Source organism: Anser anser, assembly GCF_964211835.1.
Source record: "Anser anser genome assembly, chromosome: 1".
NCBI classification, from domain to species: domain Eukaryota; kingdom Metazoa; phylum Chordata; class Aves; order Anseriformes; family Anatidae; genus Anser; species Anser anser.
Window position 1 is genome coordinate 76706856 of NC_139720.1, and position 21898 is coordinate 76728753.

The following is a 21898-nucleotide window of genomic DNA, read 5'->3' on the forward strand; positions in this document are numbered from 1 at the left end:
ACATCAAATGAGGAATGATCAACAAGTTTTTATCTGGAAAGTGCTTGTTAGCCTACATGCAGTTGATGTAGCAACCCCAGATCATACCTGCCCTTGAATTTTCATGAATTTGGTCAGTGGTTGAATTAATCTAGTCCATAGCAATGAGACATTCATAGCTGAAATGCGGCAATATAAGGAGAACTGCTGGAATAGGTCATATGAGCATTTGTTTCATCTGTTCATTTGTTTCAGTGGTTAGTCCCATGGCTTAGTTCAAATAGCGTTTCATGGTTGGAAAGTTAAGGGAAATCTTAGGAACTTTAAGCCAACATGGCAGTTTTGGGGTCACATTTGCTTTCAAACATTTGGGGATAAGTTTTATGGCAGAGTGGTGTAACAATGTGACGTGTGTGAACACACACATTAAACAAACCATTAAAATATTGGTTCTGCTCTGAAAGAGCAGCTTGAGTGCTAGGAAAGGCCACAGTTACATGGTCGCTGAAACCTTTATCTGGTCTCTCGTTCACAGCCACTCTGAACACATCTTTACTTCCATAACCTCATCCTTCTTTCTGTACAAAAGCAATGTTCCCATTATACAATCCTGTTTGAACCAGTCCCTATTGCACACCTGTTCTCTGTGTAATAAGGGTCACAAGGACAGAAAAAAAAAAAAGGAAAAAAAAAAAGATTACTGAATATCGCAAGATACATGAAGAATATACAATAAGATTATATAGAGAAAAGTGGAGCTTTCTGAATTTCAAGTACCTATTTTTACACTGTATTAGCATTTCCCCTGCCCCTCTGAACCTTACTAATAGAGCATCATGTGGCTGTCCAGAGCGGTCAGAAACAGGACAGGGACCTTCTCTTTTGCTCAAGCATTTCTGCTACTTGGTCATAAGGACTGCCAAGATTTGACTATGAACTTGCCACTGGGGAGGCATGACACACACTTTGGGGATGGGTTTTGCAGGCATTTACTGACAGCAGAGAAACAGTGAAGTGCAGGATTCCCGATCTTCTCTACAGGCTCCAGACAGTGATGTGCTTTAGTAGGCACGGTCTTCTGCCTGTCTCTTCGAAGCATGGTCCTTTCTGACTTTTCTTGCCATTCTTAGGATGCTACTCAGCAAGCTGCTAACTATGTACTCACCAATTTGGTGAGTTTTGCAACCCATGTTGGATTCCCAGGGGCCCCAGCTACTTAGCAACTAGATTTTAGGTATGTCTGGTATATCTGCAGGAAGGCAATAGAAAGAGTATATGTGTTACATGTATACATCCACTCCTGTCCTTCTCAGTCAGCCAGCCATCTTTCTCCACCGTACAGTCAGTGCAGGCATATGTACCACTGATCATTGTCAAAAAGCTAATCCAGTCGCCTTCTGTAGGATTAGTGAGCTGAATTAAGGGAGCCCATGGAGGGGCCTGATGAACATTAGAAGTGACACACTGATGGGGCTGAAGCAACCTGGCTAAGAGAGGGAGCAGGGCAGGTTGTCCCCCCTATTCTGTTAGCCCAGAGCCCATAGACAAACTCAGCTGTTAGAGAGATGCGGTCCACAGTTCTTGTCAGGTGGTGCTGCTTGCACTTTTTCAAAGCCTCATAATGCGGTCAAATTGTGGTAGGCTCTCACAAAGGCAAATTTTGAGTTCTTTTTTCAAAGGGCAAGGGCATTAAAGCTTCTCTGAGAGAGATTACCAGGATATTTTGACAAGGCAAAATATTACCCTGGCTATGGTCTTAGAAAGAAGAGAAAATTCTGACTAAGAGTTTCTCCTGTGATTCAGGTTTAGGTAGATATATAGCATGGAAATTTTGGCTAAAATACCTGGCATTTGGTAAATGTTTGTCCTGGTTCCAGTTAGGACAGAGTTAATTTTCGTCCTAGTAGCTGGTAGGGTGCTATGTTTTGGATTAGGATGAGAAGAGCGCTGATAACATGCTGATGTTTTAATTGTTGCAGAGCAGTGCTTGCACTAAGCCAAGGACTTTTCAGCTTCTCGCTCTGTCCTGCCAGCGAGCAGGCTGGGGGTGCAGCAGGAGCTGGGAGGGGACAGACCCAGGACAGCTGACCCAAACTGGCCAAAGGGGTATTCCATACCATCTGAGGTCATGCTGGTGGCCCGTACGGGGAACGAACCCGCGACCTTGCCGTTATCAGCACCACGCTCTGCCGTTTAACCCGGCTGCCCGCCGCCGGGTTAAACCACAACAATGTTCTTAAAGGATCTTAACAATAGAGCTGCCAGCCCCACCTACAAGAAGTAGTTTGCACTCTTTTGGCAGAAAGATCTAAGATTGAATGGGTATAAGGCAAAGCTGGGAAAATGATGTTGTTCACTCTTTCCCAATGAGTCATCAACAGGTTTTTGAAAACTTTGTAATAATAACATTTTTTTAGAACACCCGAGATGCTTTTCTTCAAAATGTACCATTATAACGAGGGAGGAGTGGAAACGCATGTGCTTTTCATCTGCGCAGAATACAAAGAGACTATTTAATGTAAAGCAGACCTTAAAAGAGACAAATAAGCATGTTAAAGAAAAATGCTGCTAGAGTAAATCTGAAGAAAAATGTTTCAAGTGCACATTGAAATCCTTTCATACCATCTGAAATGCATGAACTAGACAGAGAAAACTACACCGAGAGTCACGGAAAGGGTGATAGATAGACATACTCACACACCCAGGACTGATAACAAGTTTTGTGCAAATCTCTTTCATACTGTTTTGCTTTTCCTCTGATAAATATTTTAAAAGAGATTTGTCTTACCAGGATGACATTAGTATGAAAAAGTGAAAAGTGAAAAGAGTAGGGTTTTTATATTCCTGCATTAGAGAGAGCTTTACAAAGTTTTGTTGTTTTGTTTTATTTGGAGGCAGGTACCTCCATGGTGTTCCAGTTTGTCTATTTTTCTCTTGCTGCCTCTCCTGGTCTGCAGAGCCCTGGAAACAGAATAGCCCAGGCCCCACCCTGCTGGTGGAAAGTTCACGGAAACCATCAATCAGAACTAGTTGCCTTTAGCAACCAACAACAAATCTGTCTGCACTCGCCACAGGGATTGAGAGTACGTGGTTATTTTAACATTGATGTTCAGCTGAGAATTCCTGGCATCAGGAACATCCAACCTGCAGAAACTTCCAGAGAGCAAGTAAGTCATAAGTTATGTCTGTAGGGTAACTAAGAGAGAACAGCGAATGCCAGGGTATGATAGAAAGCTCCACCAGTGTGGTTGCACCCAGTCACTGCTGTTTCCGCCAACAAGAGACCCTAAGCCAGTCTGGAAAATGGTGCCCAGCGGGTTCCTCGTTTGAGGTGTTTTTCTCAGTTGATGGGGGAAAGGCATGCTAAAAATGGTCAGCTTCTTTTGCAGTCTGCGGCAAGGTTTCTTTAGTTGAATATCTGCAGGAGTGGAAATGTCAGAGTCTGTTTTTTTAATAGCCTGAATTAACTGGCATATTTTAATGCATTTACCTATTGTGATTGCTGACTTGTTATATAAAACCTTAAACACGCTGACAAGGCTATATATAATATATATTTATATGATACATGTATACATGTGTGTGTGTTAGATATACGTATATATGTATTGAGAAACTATCTGACCCGCCGTACCTGTACCAGGTAGTCCTTCATGTACGTGCAGTACTGTCTCTAGTCGTATGCAGGAACACCTTCTGCCCCTTCACCCTGCAGTAAAATGAGACAGCACAAGCTGCAAGCCTATGAAGCTCAGGAATGCTCACAGAATTACATTCATTCGCAAGCCTTTATCTGTGGACCAGTTGCTGCCTCCCACAGAGAGGGTCTAAAAAGTGTGCAGCAGTCTCCGAGGCTGGCTGTCAGCAGAGGGATTATGGATTCTGACCCTCCCAACACAAAATGTTTTCCTAGGTCAGTGCAGTGTGGGTCTCAGCAGCTGCCCACCTACGCCTTTGGGAGTGGGAGGCAGAGGGGAAGAGAAGGGAAAACATGGGTATACACTTCAAAGTCAGCTCAGGTTTCAAGGGGCAAGAAGCCTAAGAGTATGATTTGTCCTCATTCCTTTCCTCCCCTGAGCATCAGATGTGGGGAAGGAGCCTGTTGGTGCGGTGGAGGAAGGCAGAGCTGTTGTTACACTGAGCCCAGCATCTCTGTTCAGGACAACTCATCCTGCCTTTGGGGAAGTTCAGCAATTTCAACATTGTCTTTGGGATTTTCCAGAGGGTACAGTCTGCCAGTTAGTCATTCAGCCTGTTCTCCAAGTGCTCTTTTGAAAGAATCATGGCATTTTCAAAGATGTCAGAGGTCATAACTGGCTTGGGTTGACATTTACACTTGTTTTTATCAGGAGATAGGGGAATGGCATTCACTGCTGGTAAATGTGAAAACAGTGGATTTTTTTTTCCCCTGAAGAGTTTAGAGCTCACTCTCTCACACTTATTTCCAATCTAAAAATAATTCTCTCATCAATTCATTAGCGAAAACACATTGCAGTACACTGCACCTTGTTATTGACATTCTTAGCAATATAAGCACTGCTGCAGAATAGCTGCCTGACCGCTTCTGCCAGGCAGTAAAATACCAGAGGATATATTCATTCAATTGATAGAGCAATTAATTTTTAACTTTTTTCCTCCTTTCATACATTTCTGAAAGATACAGGAATGACTGAGGCCAGAGGAACTGAGTAGATCCTGTTATATGAGGATCTGTCTTACCTTTTGGTAGGGCTGTGCACCAGCATCTTTCCTGACCATATTAGGTGCTGCAGAGACAAAATTGGAAGCAGAAAAGCCTAAAAAACAAAAACAAAAACCCAACGAACAACAGTTTTGCATTCTTTGGACTTCCTGGTGATAGGATGGAGATTTTTTATTGCTATTTAGATTCACCATTAAGAACACACAGTATATTTTCCAGCAGATAAAGGGAGAAATGTTAAATAATCATAGAATCTTTCAGACTGGAAAGGACCTCCAAGATAATCTGGTCCAACTGTCCCCCTACCACCAATATTACCTACTAAACCATGTCCCCAATTACCACATCCAACCTTTCCTTAAACACTCCTTACCCTTATGTTATTAAGTAACATTAATAATGTTATTAATAATTAAAACTAGGTGAACATTTTGAGGTCTCCATCAAGATCAGAATCTCCCTGTGCTGATCTAGGTGAGAAGGCATTCCCTGCCTTGAAGAGCTTAAAATCTGAAGAGACCAGGGAGTCATCAAAATTAGGAACAGCCCTCTTTTCACAGAGAAAATAGACCTGAAGAAGCCCTGTGTCCTTCTCAACAAGATTGCTTTTTTTTTTTTTTTTCAGAGATTTTTTTAATAACAGGACAAACTAGCTTATTAGCAGTATTGTACACATGATCTATTCTTTGGCAAGTGCATTCCTCAATGTTCCAATTAAAATAGCTCAGTCACTTTCACCCCTCTTGCTTTATTTAGAGACCTCAGCATACATGCAGTAATAACAGATAAGGGTATGAAGATATAAACAATCCTAATTTGTATTATGCTGGGTACATCAAAAAGCTACTGTTCCATAATCTGCTTATTTCCTTTGTAATCCCCACACAAGACCTCTGAAAATCTCCCTGGAGTGTAAGGATTGTAAAGAGTCAAAGAGGGAGAGGAAAAGGGTAGCACGTTTAATAATTGAGGAAGATCTCATTTGAGCAAAGGCTAATGTATGAGCACACGATGTTTCATATGATTCCAGGTAAAGGTTCCAAACACGGCTGGAATGGAGAAAATCATTTGTGCGTAGCAGATCTATGTCATACATCTAGCAGCTAGACCTGGATTGATGTGTATTGTGACCCTAGGGAAAGACTGACAGGCTCGGATTGAGGGACTCTGTTGAGGCAAAAGGCGTGCAAGGAAGCAAGCAGAACTAAAGAAGCTCTAACCCTTCTATCCAATTCTGCAAATACAAAATTCACATTTGGTTCTCCTACTACTGAGAACTCCTCTGTTTCCAGCAGAATTAAATACACCTTTACTTCATGTGGGAAAACCTCATCCCTGCAGTATAACCTATCCATAGGGATAGAGCTCTGGACATGCCATGGAAACTAGGGAAATTTGGTTATCTCAGCCCTGTTCTTGCCATATATTTGAGCCAAAAGGGAAGAGGGCCCACAAATCTCTGTGAATTGAAGCTGCTGTGTTTTGGAAAACCCAGTTTCAGTGCTGGTTTATCCCATGTTTCTGCATGCCACAGGTAGAGACTCCTAAGTAGGTTCCATTAGCTCTATGAGTACCAATGTACTAGACAAATGTACAAAAAAAAAAGTTAAACTTAAAAGTGTAAACTGCATCTTGCATTCAGCTAGGTTTAGCTATATTTTGAAATATTTTTTCCTTTATTTTGAGGCTTATTTTGTGTTATTTTCTAAATAAGTATGCATTAATAACCTCTTGTGCTTGACTGCACACTTGTAGAGGGCCCAGCATGTTGTGGAGATGCTGAATGCACTCTGTTATTGTACAGAGGGCTTGTGTGTGCAGTAATTCTGATACAATCAAGATGTGTGGGACCCACTGGGGATAAGTTGTAGGTAGAATCTATATGTGCATAGTAACTATCTATGCAGCATAGTCAAATGTTAGACTGGCTGGACAGAAATGCTGTTCTGACTCAGTTGCCAGAGATGTAAAGAGATCCTAGGAATATGTCTGAACTCCCCTTTTAACCTCCAAGGTAAAATTTCTGTCTAGAAAATCTGGCCACATCCAGGAAATGCAGGTATATATTTGGTAGCTCCACTCAAATCATATCCTGAGTTCCCATGGTGGGACACTGATGAAAATAAAAGGGGATCAGGCTGACATGCATCTGTGTGCACAGACATACACAACACAATGAAATGCTCGGCTCCATTCCTAGCTCAGTGCTTTCACGGATAGTAGTCATAAATCCACACCCAGCAGGGATGCAAGAACGAAAACCAGCCACAAGAGACAGAGAACAGGCAGAGAAGTGATTGAAGCCAGCCTAGGCAGAAGCAACTTCTGGGAAGCTTGATGCTCCTGGGCAAGCTCAGGGGCCCTATGGGCTCTGCTGCCCTGCCAGATCCCATAGCAGATCTCTGGGGGCAATGCTGGTGTTGCTCTTGCTTCCCCCTCCTTGCAAGACTTAGCAAGTAAAGGCCATGCAATGAAGGCAGCCCCCCCCCACTTTTCTATTTTTTTTTTCCCATGGTCTCTCTAAAAGCAGAACACGATTTCTTCAGCTTTGCAATTCAGAAGTATTTTAATTTTTTAATGGAATTTGTTCTTCAGGCTGTGAAATGACCATAAATAGTTTTCTGCAAGCATTTGCTCCTTGAACTGTGATATTTATTAGAGATGAGTCAGATAAAATACCTTAGGCTAGACTGCAGCCCTTTGGTCTCTGTTCTTAGCAGAAAGGAGGCTGGGAGGTCCTGGGGGAATGTCCCCCACCAGAAAGCACATCACAGGCTTTCCACACTGCTTCCTCATCCCATCTGCAGCATGGGAGGGCTGGGAATGCGAGAGAGAATGACCTGGGCACACAACAGACTGGAAGCCTGTACCCCAGAAAAGCTGGTAGCAGCCAGATGTACGTGCCAGAAATCAGAGCAGCTTCTTGGATGCATAGACAGATCTGCAGGAGCAGCTCTACTTTGAAGAGTGGAAAAGGTGGTCAATACTGCCCTTGCCCTCTCCCACACTCTGCACCAGTGGTTCCTAGTTTGAGGAGCACGGTGTAGAGCACTGCCCAATTTATGTTGTGCCCTCCCTTGGTCAGCATCAACACAGCCCAGCATAAGATTGTCAGGGGCAGGGGGCTGACCTGAAATGGGTTCTGGGCTGTGGCACTGTGGGGGGAGCACCAGGGGAGGTTGGGCAGGGGCAGTCAGGGCTGGTGGTACCCCCGAGGTGCTGACAGGAATAGATTTCAGTAGGCCTTCAGGTTTGCATTCATTGTAGGTGAAATTATGTACCAGCACAGAGATTCTATGGTGGTTATTCATGGACAAGCATCAGTGATTTAGGAGCAGGCGTGGTAATGGAGCTCAACATCATGCATAAACCCTGAATAAATGCATAAAGTAATCATGGTCAGTGCTTCAAGTGTCCCTATTTACAGACACCTAAAAATAGCAGTGAGTAAAACAAACTGCCTTGAGTTAACACGGTGTCCTGAGTTGTCACGCACACGCCATGGTTAAAACAGTTCTCAGTTCTTGGAAGTCGGTGCTCAGAAACTGCTTTAGAACATTTTAAAGTTAATAACATGCTTTATCCTCAAAGCAGGCCTACTTAATTGTGAGTTGATTTTGCTGTACAGTCATTTTGACACCTCCATTTACTAACGCATCTTTATCCAGTCCCACCAGTGAGACCTGCAGAGTGGGAACACTCCTTGGTTACAGAATTGACTGCCTGACCTTTTATGTGGCCTAAATGTCACCACCTTTCACATCAAGACAGGCAAAAGTCTCAGTATCAATCAAAGTGAAACTACAGTCTCTGGCTAGAGTTTCCCGTGTACTTTATTAGCTTAAACTTTTACAGCGAGTATAGCCTCATGATACAGATGTATGAAAAACAGCTTGACTGTTCATCTCCATGGCTCAAATCCTAAGCCACTTTGCAGGCAGGCATTGGCTTGAAGACTGATGCAGTAAGATAAAAGAATATCCTCTGTATAAGATGATTCTTTGTGAGGTAAAGCAGCCCAAGAGGCAACTCATCCACAAATGGAGTGCCATTTTTTGTTACTTGGAGAAAATTTGCAACAATGATTTCCAGTGGGAATGTCTACTGCTTATTAGAAATAAATCCCATTCTGCCTTTCAGTCCTATTCAAGAACTCTCTGAAATTCTTGTACTACAAAAACGTGACTGATGTGGGATCCAGAATGTTCCTATTTTTGGTTTTTTAGCTATAATTGCCAATGTTTGAAGTGCATTGACATGAACCAGAAACAGCTGGAACCTCAGTCAGCAAAATGGGAAAGATAGGTGGTGCATAACCATTGAATTAAGAAGCATCATTGCTGCCCATAATCACTGATTGGATATTATCTAATGGCAGAAGAAGAGATATTGCTAATATCTGATAGTTTCAATTTCAAGTATTTTAAGGAGATGCATCAATTGAAGCAGTGATTAGACAAAAGTGGACCAAAACCATCAGTTGATTGCTTTTAAACATTACAACCTCATTTAAAAATGAATGAAAACAAGTCTATAAATTTATTCAGCTCTAATTTCAGTCTGCTTAAATGTTATGATCTTGCTCTGTTCTGCAAACATCAAAGGGAACTGATTTATGTCAAATGACCAACACTCTTTCCCCCCCTCCCATGAATAATTCCTGTAGCTGATTTCTACTGGGAAAGAAAAATACCTTTTATTTCTGTTATGTGCCTAGACACAGTTTAGAGCAATTAGCTGCACTTAGGATACTTCAGATTATTGTCTATTTCTCTGACAGGTCAAGGAAAGTAGCCCAACAAGATCAGTTTTGAAAGAGATCTTATGAATACATCCAAAACAGTGTACACAGCTGGGTTAGAGTGCTTTATGTCCAGTGTCTTTGTTTTGGTAGGAAATGATGATTGAGACTGATGCTTGTACACATTCATCAGAATTGGTATTTTCTTGACTGCCTATTCAAACAACGCCTCTGACGCTCTTTCCAGTTAGCATCCCCAAGGCTTGCAGCAGACGGTTTTTTGATGGGTTCTCATCTCCACTGTTATTTGGAAAGTCCATTTGGAAATAATAGCCCTATTACAGACAGCAGAAAGCAGAGGCAACATTATCAGAATCATTTACCCTGGGCAATCCAAATGAAATCCCTGGAGGAAAGAATATCTAACCTCCACATCCTCTAAAACTATTTTGGTAAAGTGCTATGAAATAAAAGTGTTAGTGTTCTGAAGATCTCTTTGGGAAGGAGACTTCCCAACACTGTAAATAGGTTTTCAGTGCTTCTGGGTGTCCAAGCATGCAAATTCTATGTTCTTAACATTGTGTAGTCATAGCCTTTGCTATGAAGTTTTCTTCAGTAAGGCTACTTTTCTATGTTGGAAACATAGAAAACACAGTGACTGTGTTTAAACAAGGGTTTAATAAGCAGGGGTCTAGCATGGTTTCCTTGACCATCATAGACAAGAGGTTTTAGGTCCCATCAACACTCAATTTTATTTAATGTCTGAGTCACTGGCTCAAACAAAATAGTGATTTAACCTTGACAAGGATCAGTTTAATTTTGTCTCTGTAAGTGGGAGCAAAATGGTTCAGCATGGGACTTTGATGTGCTTTAATGTGCTTTCAGCACAACTTGACCTTGTCTCCACCTGTGCGACCAGCCTGACCTGTGAAAGTCAGGATGCTGTCAGCTGAAATACAACTTGAGCATAACTCTACTATCAAGAGAGAGTTGTTTTGTAACAGTATTTGGCTCTTTTGTAAAGTCTTTCAGCCAAAGAGGTTTTTTTCTATGATGAGTAAGATTCATTAGAGCTAGCCAAAGATTTACTTGATTACGATTATCATTTTTTCACAGAACTAAAATAAGGTTTTATGGAAGAAAAAGATTTTTTCCCCTTGGACTTCATTGAAAAGCTTTGTATTTTTTTGCCAAAAATGAAAAACAGAACAAAACAAAATAAAGAAACTGACTTGTATGATTTTTTATTACAAACAGCCAAAACATTTATACAAAAATAGAAATTGTCTTGCAAACAGTATCTGTTCTACTCAAGGCTTCTTTTTGGCTTCATAAACTTTCAGTCTGCTCTCATCCTTAACCCTGACATATAGTTAAGGCATCTGAGGGGCTGACAAATGAAGCAATTTGCCCTCGGTGCCCCAGTAGGCTGGTGGCAGAGCCCAGAAGAGTCCTGTTTCTGTGGCATCCACTCTTATGCCAGAGCCTGTTCTCTATTCATACCACCCTGCAAGAAGAAAGACTTTGGTCAGTGCTCCCAGAACAGCTGTAATACTGGGAATAGTCTTTGTTCTCAGAATAGAGAAATGGCCTGATAACAGTATATCTGCTGATAAATGCTGACATTATGTGGATTTAAACATCTCCTGGAAAGATTCTGCTGCAGACAGAGGCACTTGCAACTGTAAGGAATATTATTTAGCATCATATATCTTTCTTCTGCTACTGTCTACTGAGCACTTCCTTTAACAAAGGATACAAAGGAGAGAAAAATGTAAATGATGGCACAGAAGCCAACATATCCCATCAGATAAAATGGCAATTAGCAATCAGAGTCTTTGCTACCTTAACAGTCACAGGACATTTTAAACAGTGGTTGGGCTTAATTTGAATACATGATTCTTCAGTACCTATGTAAATACTAGACCTTACCTGTCTATTGTATACGTTTCTGCTTTGAGGGCAACAGGAAGGGTACATTTTCACACTACCTGCTGCTTTTTTACATACTACTCTAGGTTTTCCATAAAATTGGTTTTTGTTCTTTGATAAGATTTATTACTGTGGCTTCCTCAGCCTCATTTGAATTTGGATTTAAATAATTGGTTTTCCAGTGTTTTCTTCCCATTTGTACTCCTGTTATGTTCAAGAAGCTTTTGTAGGATGTGAGGCCTGTTATAGCCAGAAAATAATATATTTTGGATGTGCTACTCTCCAATTTAGCTAATAATGCTAGCTAACTACAACTATATTTCTTGGACTGTCACTGATGAGTGAATGCATCCCAGGAAAGGTGAATGCTTGTATAAACTGAGATGGCAGTTCTTAACGTATATGTTTTTGGTGTTCCTTGTCAACAAGCTGTGTCAGCTCCTTATCATTTACAATGTGTCAGTTCCTTATCATTTACAATACAAGTAGGTAATATATATTTTTAATGCATTTGCTTCAGGAATATTTACTAAACACTTTCCTTTCTCTTTGACTGAAAATCAGTATATATATTTCCCCAGGTTACAAGTCTTGTCATTTCCTTCTCTTTATGATTTATTTAAGAAGTAAGCTAAGTAAAGCTTTAAGTGTTTGCACCATGTTCAAATGTCACGGATGAATTTAATTAACAATTGCAAGGATGAGTTTAATTTGAGATCGATCAGATCAGATCAGTGGGAGACTAGTACAATAGCAGAAAATGTATTGCAGGCATTAGCATGAGTATACGGAAGTCACAAACAAATGCTTTTCTTTGTGCGGGTCTGATGCTGTTATTACCTGATGAGCTGGGACCTTTGAAGAAATCTGAGGAATCAGGTTCCACCGTGTGCTGTCAGAAGATGGGCAAGTGGTTGGCTCCCAGCAAAGATGGCTCAAGTCAGAGGTGGGTTCAGGATGCCCTGTCTGAGCACAGGCAGGTAGTAGGCAGGCCTCGTAGATCTGGCACTGCAGGAGAAGATGGAAATGGTACAAGCAAATTTTCCTGGAGCAATTCGCTGGCTACAGCAGTCAGTTCCACCAGACCAGACCAACTGTTGTCAGGAACATGTGTCTAAGTCCTTTAGCTCCTTCAGAAAATTGTTGCTGTTGTCTGCTTTCCAAGGATGTCTTCTGTAGCTAGCTCTATCTTCCCATTTGGTCTGGACTCTAAAGTCTGTTTGTTCATTTTTCTCTTAGAAAATGCCTTTGAAGGTATCCCCAAACCTTATCACCTTTCTGTGCTTTCTAAACCTGTTTAAAGTGATTGGAGATAGGAAGAAGGACAAGTAGCAACCAAGTAAGACTGGAGGTGTATTGAGGTACTGTAACCTGGACTGTAGTCATCCATCCTCCATGTGCTCCCTGGCAATATGCTACTGAATTAACACATCTGATGTACACAGTGGGCCAAGTCCCATGGGCTTGGTCTTAGGCTTTGTTTGGACATCTCTGCAGGTTCCCTGAGGACCCATGAGCCTGCCATAAAGGAGCCCCTGGATAGCACAGAATATCACAGGATCCTGTGCATCCTCTTAGTGCTGAGCATCCAGGCTCAATCTTTTTAAGTGGTTCTGCAAGGAGAGGCTGGGCAAGAGCAGAGCATGTGGTCTATGACCTTCGAGCAAGACTTGCTGGTTCTGGAGTTAGGTGTGGTGGTCAACACACTTTGGTAATTACACTGATACATGGAAACAGCATGAAAATGAGATTTGAGAAAAGTAGAGATACAAATGGCTTTATACTATCTCACTAACCAGCTAGCCCAAATAAAATACAGCTTCAAAGCTGCCTTTAACCATGGTGACAAGCTCTTTTAGGTGAGAACAACCAGGAGAGCTTGGTGAGAATATATGGTATGTTGGACTACTGTTTTTTTTTTTTTTTCTCTCTATCTTTTTCTTTTTCTTTTTATATGTAATGATGATAGATTATCTAGTCAATCTGATCACCTATTTTGGAAGGCATTTATAATGATCAGTGTCAATATTTATGAGGAAATAAAGCACTCAAATTTATTCGTAGTCACTGAGACTGTTTTTTACTTAGAATTAATGCACTGAGTGCAGGTTTCTTAATACAGTCAGATATGTTAGCCAAGAATAAGCTCAGGCCCCATTGTAGAGCTAAGGATGTTTAATGTATCTTGACAGTCATTAAGTAGTTGGTAAAGGACTGGCAATGAATTCATTATTCTCCTTATGAATCAATTCCTATTTATAGCAAACTATCAAAAATTTCACACTGTAATATGGAGATTGAGAGGGTTATATATAATGGTCCTTTCACTAGAGGCAGCCGTGAAAGGACCGGTGAGACTAGAACAAATTATAGTTAATGATAGACTCTTTCTCAGAAAATTAAATACTTTAATTGGTCAATTAGGTTGAGCATTTGAGAAAGAAAGAGTTGCAATTATGTGAAAACGTGCCTACTGTACTTTGGCAGCTTTATGGGCCTCTGGCAATTTTTCATCAGGATTTAGATTTGTCATCATGTTCTAATGTTTATAGATACCCCTAGCCTAGAATAAGAGCTGCCTCTTGACTTCCTAGGTTTTGGGGTTCCTTTGAAGAAAGGAAATAAGATCAAGATTTTGTTACTAATACACTATGGGTGTAATTCCTTCATGATGTCTATATATCAGTCACAGTGTCTTTTGAAGGCTTAAGTGAGATGCGATACCCAGACATTTCTGATTACGGGTGAATCTCACCCTCTTTGCATATATATGAGGCAGCAACATCAGTTCTCTGTGCATCACACATGCTTGCTGTAGAGCTGAATTCGGGGAAGCAACACTCAGTTACATTGCTTGAAGACACAGGGTATGTTCTTTTTTTTTTTTCAGGTAAAAGTAGGCTTGCATTTTGCATCAAATTCACAAGAGCTGCATGAGTGTGTAGTAATGAAAGACCCAGGTATGCGCAACAAAATTCATTATGTGTATTCCTGTGGAAAATGCTTCTTCACTCTACCTCAATTGTTCTCCGGTTAAACACCAAAACAACTCCATATATTTATTGTCTGCCTCGCATAATCAGTTTGTCATTCATTCAGGGAAGAGCTTATCTCTTAATGTGTGTTTTACCAGGCTGCTTAATACACTGCTATGGTTCTTGGTGGAAGCTTTAAGGTGCTAACATAGTGTTGTGACTGCTTTTAACAGTCTGTGTTACAGCATTTTTAATAAAGCACCATTGTGTAGATTTCTGTGTGTCCCACATGAATCAATGAATTGAAGCAGCTGTTCTACATAAGAAAAAGTTCTGCCTGCCCTCCTCTAGAGAGTCTCATATTAGAAGTGAGGTAGGATTTTGTTCAAAGTGAAACAAGACTCTACCCCACAGCAGAGAGCTGTTCTTACTTGATGATTGTGGGGAACATGATGTGCTTTAGGTATGGCTAGTTACTGCTAGAAACAATTGCACTATGTTAGTGAAAGTTCATATTGCAGGCTTTGTGCTGTGCTTATTCAATGAGCTTGATGAATGAGGTTAAAAAATGAGGTTCTGAAGTGCTGGAGAGAGTGAGCCTTTCCCCACCTGTGAAGAAAGAGCAATAGCAGCTTGCTTCAGTGGTGCTATGAAAGTGTCTGTGCGCTGGGTTAAGCAGTCTATCGTCCTGAATCTGGGCAACAGACCAGTCTGAAGTCTTATATCAAGAGGCATATTTTGGGCCAACCATATGAAGGCTGCAGCAATGTGATACAAGGGAAGGTAAAACTTTGGCTATTGCAGGGCTAGGTCAGACACACTGGGAAAGCCACAGCTGACAGCTCCGTCGCTGAGCTTCACGAGGTTGTCCCCTAGGGTGGATGAATGGTCACATATCCTAGCTTTCTCCTGGTAGATGAATCCTTCATGCAGTGCTCACCAGTTAGAAAATCAGACAGTTGCCATTCCTGACAAAAGGCAGCTACCTGCACCTCAGCAACTGCTGGAGAAGGGCAGCAGCAGCAAGACGAGAAGAGCGATTAGCAGCAACAGCAAAACCCCTGAGGAAATCACGTACCACAAAAGGTTCATTCTCTGCTGCCTTTGACAGAGGAAAAGTCACTTTTCCTAAGGAAAGCCACATTTCCTCCCCTCCCCCTCCCCTCCCCTCCCCCCCCCAAGGAACGGTCATTTTTCTTAGGTAAGCAGAACAATAGCGTGTACCTGACATTTTATGGGTAAAAAAAAGAGGTATTTTGTGCTCATTACCTGTTTACTTCACTTCCCTCAAGTGACAGACATGAAATAGAGCCTCCTCCCCTGAAAGCAACAGGAGCAAGCTAGGCTTTGTGAGGACATGTAGTCGTCAAACCCTACCTTTTTCTTCCTCAGCTGCAGCTATGCTGAGCTATTAGGACAACGCTCCTCCTGACATGCATGGTCAACACACACAAAGGCAGGGACAGAAACTCTGTGGGGCTGTGCTGGCAGCCAAGCTGAGAGGTGCTTCATGCTTCTCTGGCCCAGGTTCATGAGGTCAGTGTTCAGGAATGGTCTGGTTCAATACCTGATTCATTTTGGAGGCTGTCTCAAGGGAACATACAGACGAGACACATTCCAAGCAGCACTGATCTGCCAGAGGAAACTTTCCTTGCTGTAGGCAGCCCTGGATTTGCCTGGAGCTGGGCTGGGGGATGAGCCCATTCCACGCTCACGGCCCTTGAGGCAAGGGGCAGCCTGGGGCACGCCGGGATAACATGGGTCCATTTGTGGGGCAAGGACACTAGGCTGGGGTCCTGCTGTAGTCTTAATGTAGTGCAGTGTGGCTACAAGATGGCTCCAGTCAGCTCTGGGTTGAGTGTGCCAGGTAAAATGCAGCTTTCAGAGGGAAGAGGGCTTTTTTTTTTTTTTTTTTTTTTCTTTTGGGGGGGGGGTGGGGAGGGCCATCATTGTCCCTGTCTGTACCCTTGAGGCTGAGAAAAATCCTGGCCCATTACTAAATAAACTTTTTTTTTTTTTTTGGGGGGGTGTATACACAGAGCAGAGCTGTGCTGTGCCTGTGGCAAGGAAGGAATGAAGTAGCGAAGCACCTGTATCACTTGTATGCATGCAGCTGCATCTTGCCAGGAAAGATATTATGCAGCTAAAGACACACATCATGATGTCCCAGGGAAGGTAAGGAGCAAAACTGTGTTTTCAGGAAACAGTACAGAGTTTTCTCACATCTGACTATTTCTGGGGTGTTTACAAAAAGCTGTCACCTCTGATCTGGTGCTAATGGGCAACGTGCCTTGAACGTGCTGGATGTACAGCTTCCTCCTGTGTGTGCTTAGCACATCGCAGGTCTGGTCCAGCCTTTGGCATGAAGTACTGCTCGCTCCCCTTGGGCTGGGGGGTTGGTCAGGGCCCAGCAACAGAGTGGTGTAGTCCAGATCCCCAGGCACATCCCTGGCTGTGGGTGAGGGTTGTTCCTGTGGGCATACAGAGACATTTTTCTGCAGCTGGTGCTTGCGGGAGAAACAGCATGTGCTTCGGAGGCTGTGCTTCAGACACTGGCTCATTAGCACCAAAATGGGAGAAGAAACACTGACTAGGTACAGAGCCCCACTTCTGTCCTTGCCCCAGACCCTGTGTCAGCCCCACTGCCACGGAATTTCTTGCTGTTAAAATCACCTTTCAGAATGGCTGGCTGCCAACAGAGGCCTAGAGCAACCCCAGCCTTAGCCTACTGCACTCCTCACCGGCTGTACAGTGGCCATCTTATTTGCATTGCTGTGCAAACAGCACCTGTGTTGATGTGAGAGCATTTGACCTTCAGAGAGACCTCATCCTGTTTGACAGAGGAAAAATCACTTTTTCTAAGGAAAAGAGTCAGCTCCAGCAGAACATGTAAAAGTGACTTCTGCTGTCCCACTGGTGAGAGGCCGCAGTGTGGGAAAGGGATGAACAAAGCTGCCGAGGGGGATGGAGAGTTGGGGATGCAAAGTCTCTGAAAGCTGGGCTTGCTTTTCCTTCTCTCCCTGCGAGCCTGAGAGGATGTCTGTTTCCCCTGAAGAGGGAATCCTCATACTGTTCCCAGACAGCAGTTACAGCTACCTTATACACTTGGAGCCCTCTCACTGGGGGCTGCACCCCACACCAGCCTGGTGTTGCAGGTGGTAGGCAGCAAAATTGTGGTGTTGCACCCAGCAGTTTGCTACCTCATGTTACTGTCTGCTTTGCTGGGGCCTTTAAGTCATGTCAAGCAGTACTTTAGTTCAGGTTTGTTTAGGTATAAAATATTTTTTTGAAATACACTGCAGCTTATTCACTGAATGTACTACAAATATTATTAAATTAAATGTAAATGCTTTTGAAATGCAAATACAGGCCTGGGTTTTTCACTGCTTTGCTTTGCTTAGGCACACAAGATAGGGGAGCTGACTCATGACGGGGTTCTCAGGAGTCTCCAAGCTTTTAGTGTTTTGGCATTTACTACTCATAAATACACTTCTCACATTCAGATGACAAATTGGCACTGCACCAGGGGAGCCCATGTTTATTCAAAATACCCCAGCCTTGCTCATGATTATGACAAATCCATACTCAAGGCTTGCTGCCAGCTTGAAAGTCTGGATCCTGATCAGCAAACTTTGACGAGAATCAATTCAATATAACTTGCTATATTAGCAATTGATGTGGGAATGAGCCCCAGGGAGAAAAAAAGTCAGCACAGCTTCTGTTAACAGTTGGGAAAACTGCTGCCTTTATGCCTGCATTTGTATGAGGAATAGCTTTTTGATGCAGTGGGTCTTCACTTTCTGTCCTTCCTCTATAAAAAATGCGCATGACCAATTCTGACCTTTCAGCTTTGCCTGTTAGGAAGACATTTTACTACTCTACCTTAGGATATGCTTGAGAAGTCTGTATTTTTCCATGTAAAACATGAGTACTTCTGTGGTCTTTAAAAACTATTATTTAAGCATTCTGAGAGGGATATCCACAAAGACATCGTGGTCTAAGCCTCATACCACGTTAGAAAATGAAAGGACATCCAAGTGAAATGTTTTCAGACATCCCATGTGTTTTGAACTTGTCCTCCACGCTGTACTTGCCTCTTCTCATCCCTTTTCCCTGTTTGTTCACTGTTCTTCCTGCCCAGCTGGGAGCAGTTCCCCCTGATGTCCTGTGCCACGCAATGGCCACAGTAAAGAAAGTTTATTGCCTTCTCCTTCCCTGCTGTGGCAGGCAGGAAGTTTGGCAGATGACATTTCCTGTCAGGAAGCTGATGCAGGGCATAGGAATCTCTGCTGTCTCTAAATCTCAACAATCAATGCAATTTACCGTGCAACTACTTTGCTGTGGGTTACTGCAATTGTTATTCATAGTTTAGTCTGACATTTGCATTTTATCAAAGAACAAAATTGCCACATCTCTGTCCCATGTAAAATCTGTGATTGCCCTGCAAGCTGGAAAGTCAATTTAAATTGAAGGCTCCAGTTAATAATGTACAAGATAATCAGTTTCACATGGTTGTTCTCAACGATATTAAGGAAAGTATCAAAGAAATACAAATACCATGTGATGTGATCATCCTCATGCACAAGCATTTAGGACCAACACAGTGTCTTTGTTATCTACCTGGTAATTATTACTATGTTTCACTGGTTTAATTATATTTATACCTGTAAGATTACAAGATAATTATGCTCGAATTTATTGCAGGAAACTAGAAATTGCATGGTTTGTTAACCACAGATAAGCAGAGTAAAATTGGCAAACATGACATGGTTATTTGTGCAACATCTGAATGCACATATTATTACTTCAAAGATCCAAGACTGTTGTGTGAGAGGCAAGCGTGAAGCCTAGCCAGTTCAGCACCTGGTAACAGGGAAGCAAAACACTGAGGAAAACACTGCATTGTAAAGCAGCCTGGCACCTCTCCAGGGCTGGAAGCAAAATCTTAAAAATTAAGTTTTAGAAATGTAGCAATTTACTACACCTTACTCCTTCTATTTGTGACGTTTTGCCTTTTTCATGCTGGAACGCTGAGATGCATTTTTGCATAATGCATTTGTTGTACAACTGGCTTAACTAAAAAGTATGTTCTGTGATTGTAGCAGGCTGGACTTCATGACCTTAGTAGTTACCATGTTTAGCAGAGGGAGGAAAAGCCAGTCAGATTGTTTTTTTCATTTGCCTTAGGGGAAAGATAAAGCATTCTGATGGATAGGGCCCAGAGCAAAATGCCCTGCTCCTAGAGGTATTGCTCTTTGACTCCTGGAGACAGATGCTGTCTTTTTACTGAGAGTGTGCCTAGCAAATTGTTTCTCCAAACTCATTTAAGCCTTCTAGACACTGGCAAAAACTGTAAAGGTTAATAATGATACAGTGGAAATGGTTTCCAGTCAGTGATGTGGATGATATTTTCAATTAATTAGCAGTAGCAGTGAACTGTATACTTCAGGTCTGCATCCTTCAGGTCTTGATATAGCAAGTTTTGCTCAGGAGCCAAGGGGAACTTAGAAACTTAGCCTGAGTTTAGGATTTAGGAATTTAGTATTCAACTTTAAGACTTCTTAGCTCCTGTTCAGTCAGCAGCACTAGAGTGGTAGAGAAAGCTACCCATCCAAGACTCTGGCCATCAACTGATCTGGGGCAGCAGCAGTCTTGGGTTGGAGTTGCCTTCTTGCTATTGTACGTTTCTAGGTAAACATAAAATTCTCTGAGCTTGGCTTTTTGTTTCTTCCATACTTATTAAAAAAAAAAAAAAAAAGAGCAAAAGCTCATAAGCCTCCTTGCCAGCAAACCATTAAGTGTTGCCTCCAGGTATCACTGCGATGCTGAATGTCCTGGGACTTAGAGAACATTGAGCAGGGTGTTGAACTATCCAGCATGTCAGCATAACCCCAGGCATTTCTACACATCCTCCACTCTCTGTAGACAGCAGAAGTGAATACATCCTGGAGTTTGTGTATAATAACAGCAGTTTGACTGTGTGAGGGCACTGTGGCAGGTTTAAATAATTATTTTCAGAATGGCAGTGCTTAATTTCATCTAAAAACCTTGAAAGAATGTAAAATCTATTTAACATAAGTGACAAGTCAACTAGTAGATCAGCAGTGTTCTACCAAAAGACAGTGAGAACAAGGTACCAGGAAAAAAAAAAAAAAAAGCTTGATACAAATACAGTGTTGTGAATAACAGAAATCAAGAACTATGAATTCTTTGCTCTAATGTCTAGAGATGACCATCCCTTCTGCTAAGTATTACTCCTTAACATTGCCAGTGGAAAACCTCCTGCAGAACTGTGGAACATCTTTGTCGTAAAATAAACAAGCAATAGCATGAAAACTCCTTGTTCCAGAAGAGAGCAAGGCAGTAAGCTGAACAATATCAGGGAGCAACCCAGGAAGGCTTTGGCAGAGTCCCACAGACCCACAGGATTTGAGTTGGGTGAGCAGAGCAGGGCTAGTGATAGCAACAGGTCCCATCCACAGTCCAGTGAACCTCAGGAAAAAACAAAGTTAACAAGCCCTGTCCAAGGTCAATTCAAACACCAATTCAAGAGCAAGGCTAGAAATAAGTTCTCTGATAACATAGCTCAGTGGAAAAATAATTGTTATTACCAAGCATTGATTTTTTTTCCAAACATGTTTGAGGAAACCAGATACTTTCTGAGAAAATATTTCCTTATTTGAAAACACTTCTTTTCCTTCAAAAAGAAGCATAGTAAGGATGTAAACAAGTTCTACCTTATGAACTTTAGTTGCCTCTGCAGTGCCTTGAGCATCTTAATCACTCCTTTGCTTAGGTATTATATATAGCAATGGGGCTACATTATATGACACAGTTGTCTTTTTGTAATGTGTATTTAAACATGCCAGTGAAACTGGGAAAGATCTTGTGCCAAATTCTGTGATCCCCAGGCTAATGTTTAACATAGCTTTTTTTTTTTTTAATGTTTCCACTCATTAAAATTAAAAATAAACAAACAAGAGTTTTTAATCTTCTTCAGTGACAATGTATGACTTGTTTACTGTCTGACTGTCTCTATTCTACTCCCAGAAAGATCTTGAACCTAGTAAGACTCTGTAAGCTCTTGCTGAATTAGTGTTGAGTGTAACTACATTTCTTATCTGCATGAAGTTTACACTGGTATCTACCTGGGGCTGCTATCCTGCAGCAAGTCATTTCCTTGCCAGAAGTTGAGCCAGAAAATCAAAAGCCTGCTCCAGTCAGTCACTTTAGGAAAACTTGCCCTCAGCACAAGTATCACAGAGGAGGAAAACAATGGCTCATGATCTATTCAGACAGAAGTGGTGACTAAGAGGGTCCAAACTTAAATAATTTTCCTCTTAGCCAAGTGAGCATTTCCAACAGACTTGTTATGAAACAAAGAAGGGAGGATCTAAGTAAGTCTGTGTGCACCTGCTTGGTTTTTCTTTGTCTCTTTGCATGGTCAAAAAGCTTCCAACAATACTAATGAAGTTAACACATTTTAAAAAGAACACCAAAAATTGCTTCTTTTTCTGTCACGTCTACTCTATAAATCATCAAAACCAACCTCCAGGCTAGCAGACTTTC

At 41.9% G+C, this 21898-nt stretch overlaps 1 protein-coding gene across 3 annotated transcripts in view; it reads left to right on the plus strand.

Annotated features, from left to right (window-relative positions):
- The first annotated feature begins 1078 nt into the window (after positions 1-1078).
- LMNTD1 (lamin tail domain containing 1) overlaps positions 1079-21898 on the plus strand; it is a 213981-nt gene continuing 193161 nt past the window's right edge. For 2 of the 3 annotated variants that reach the window (XM_083821804.1, XM_083821805.1), the window contains exon 1: positions 1079-3146. In XM_083821804.1, coding sequence (XP_083677930.1) covers positions 2886-3146 — 261 coding nt within the window. In that variant the 5' untranslated portion in view covers positions 1079-2885. Of the gene's footprint in view, positions 3147-16485; positions 16505-21898 lie in introns of those variants that run through there. The other variant, XM_083821806.1, reaches the window with a different exon arrangement.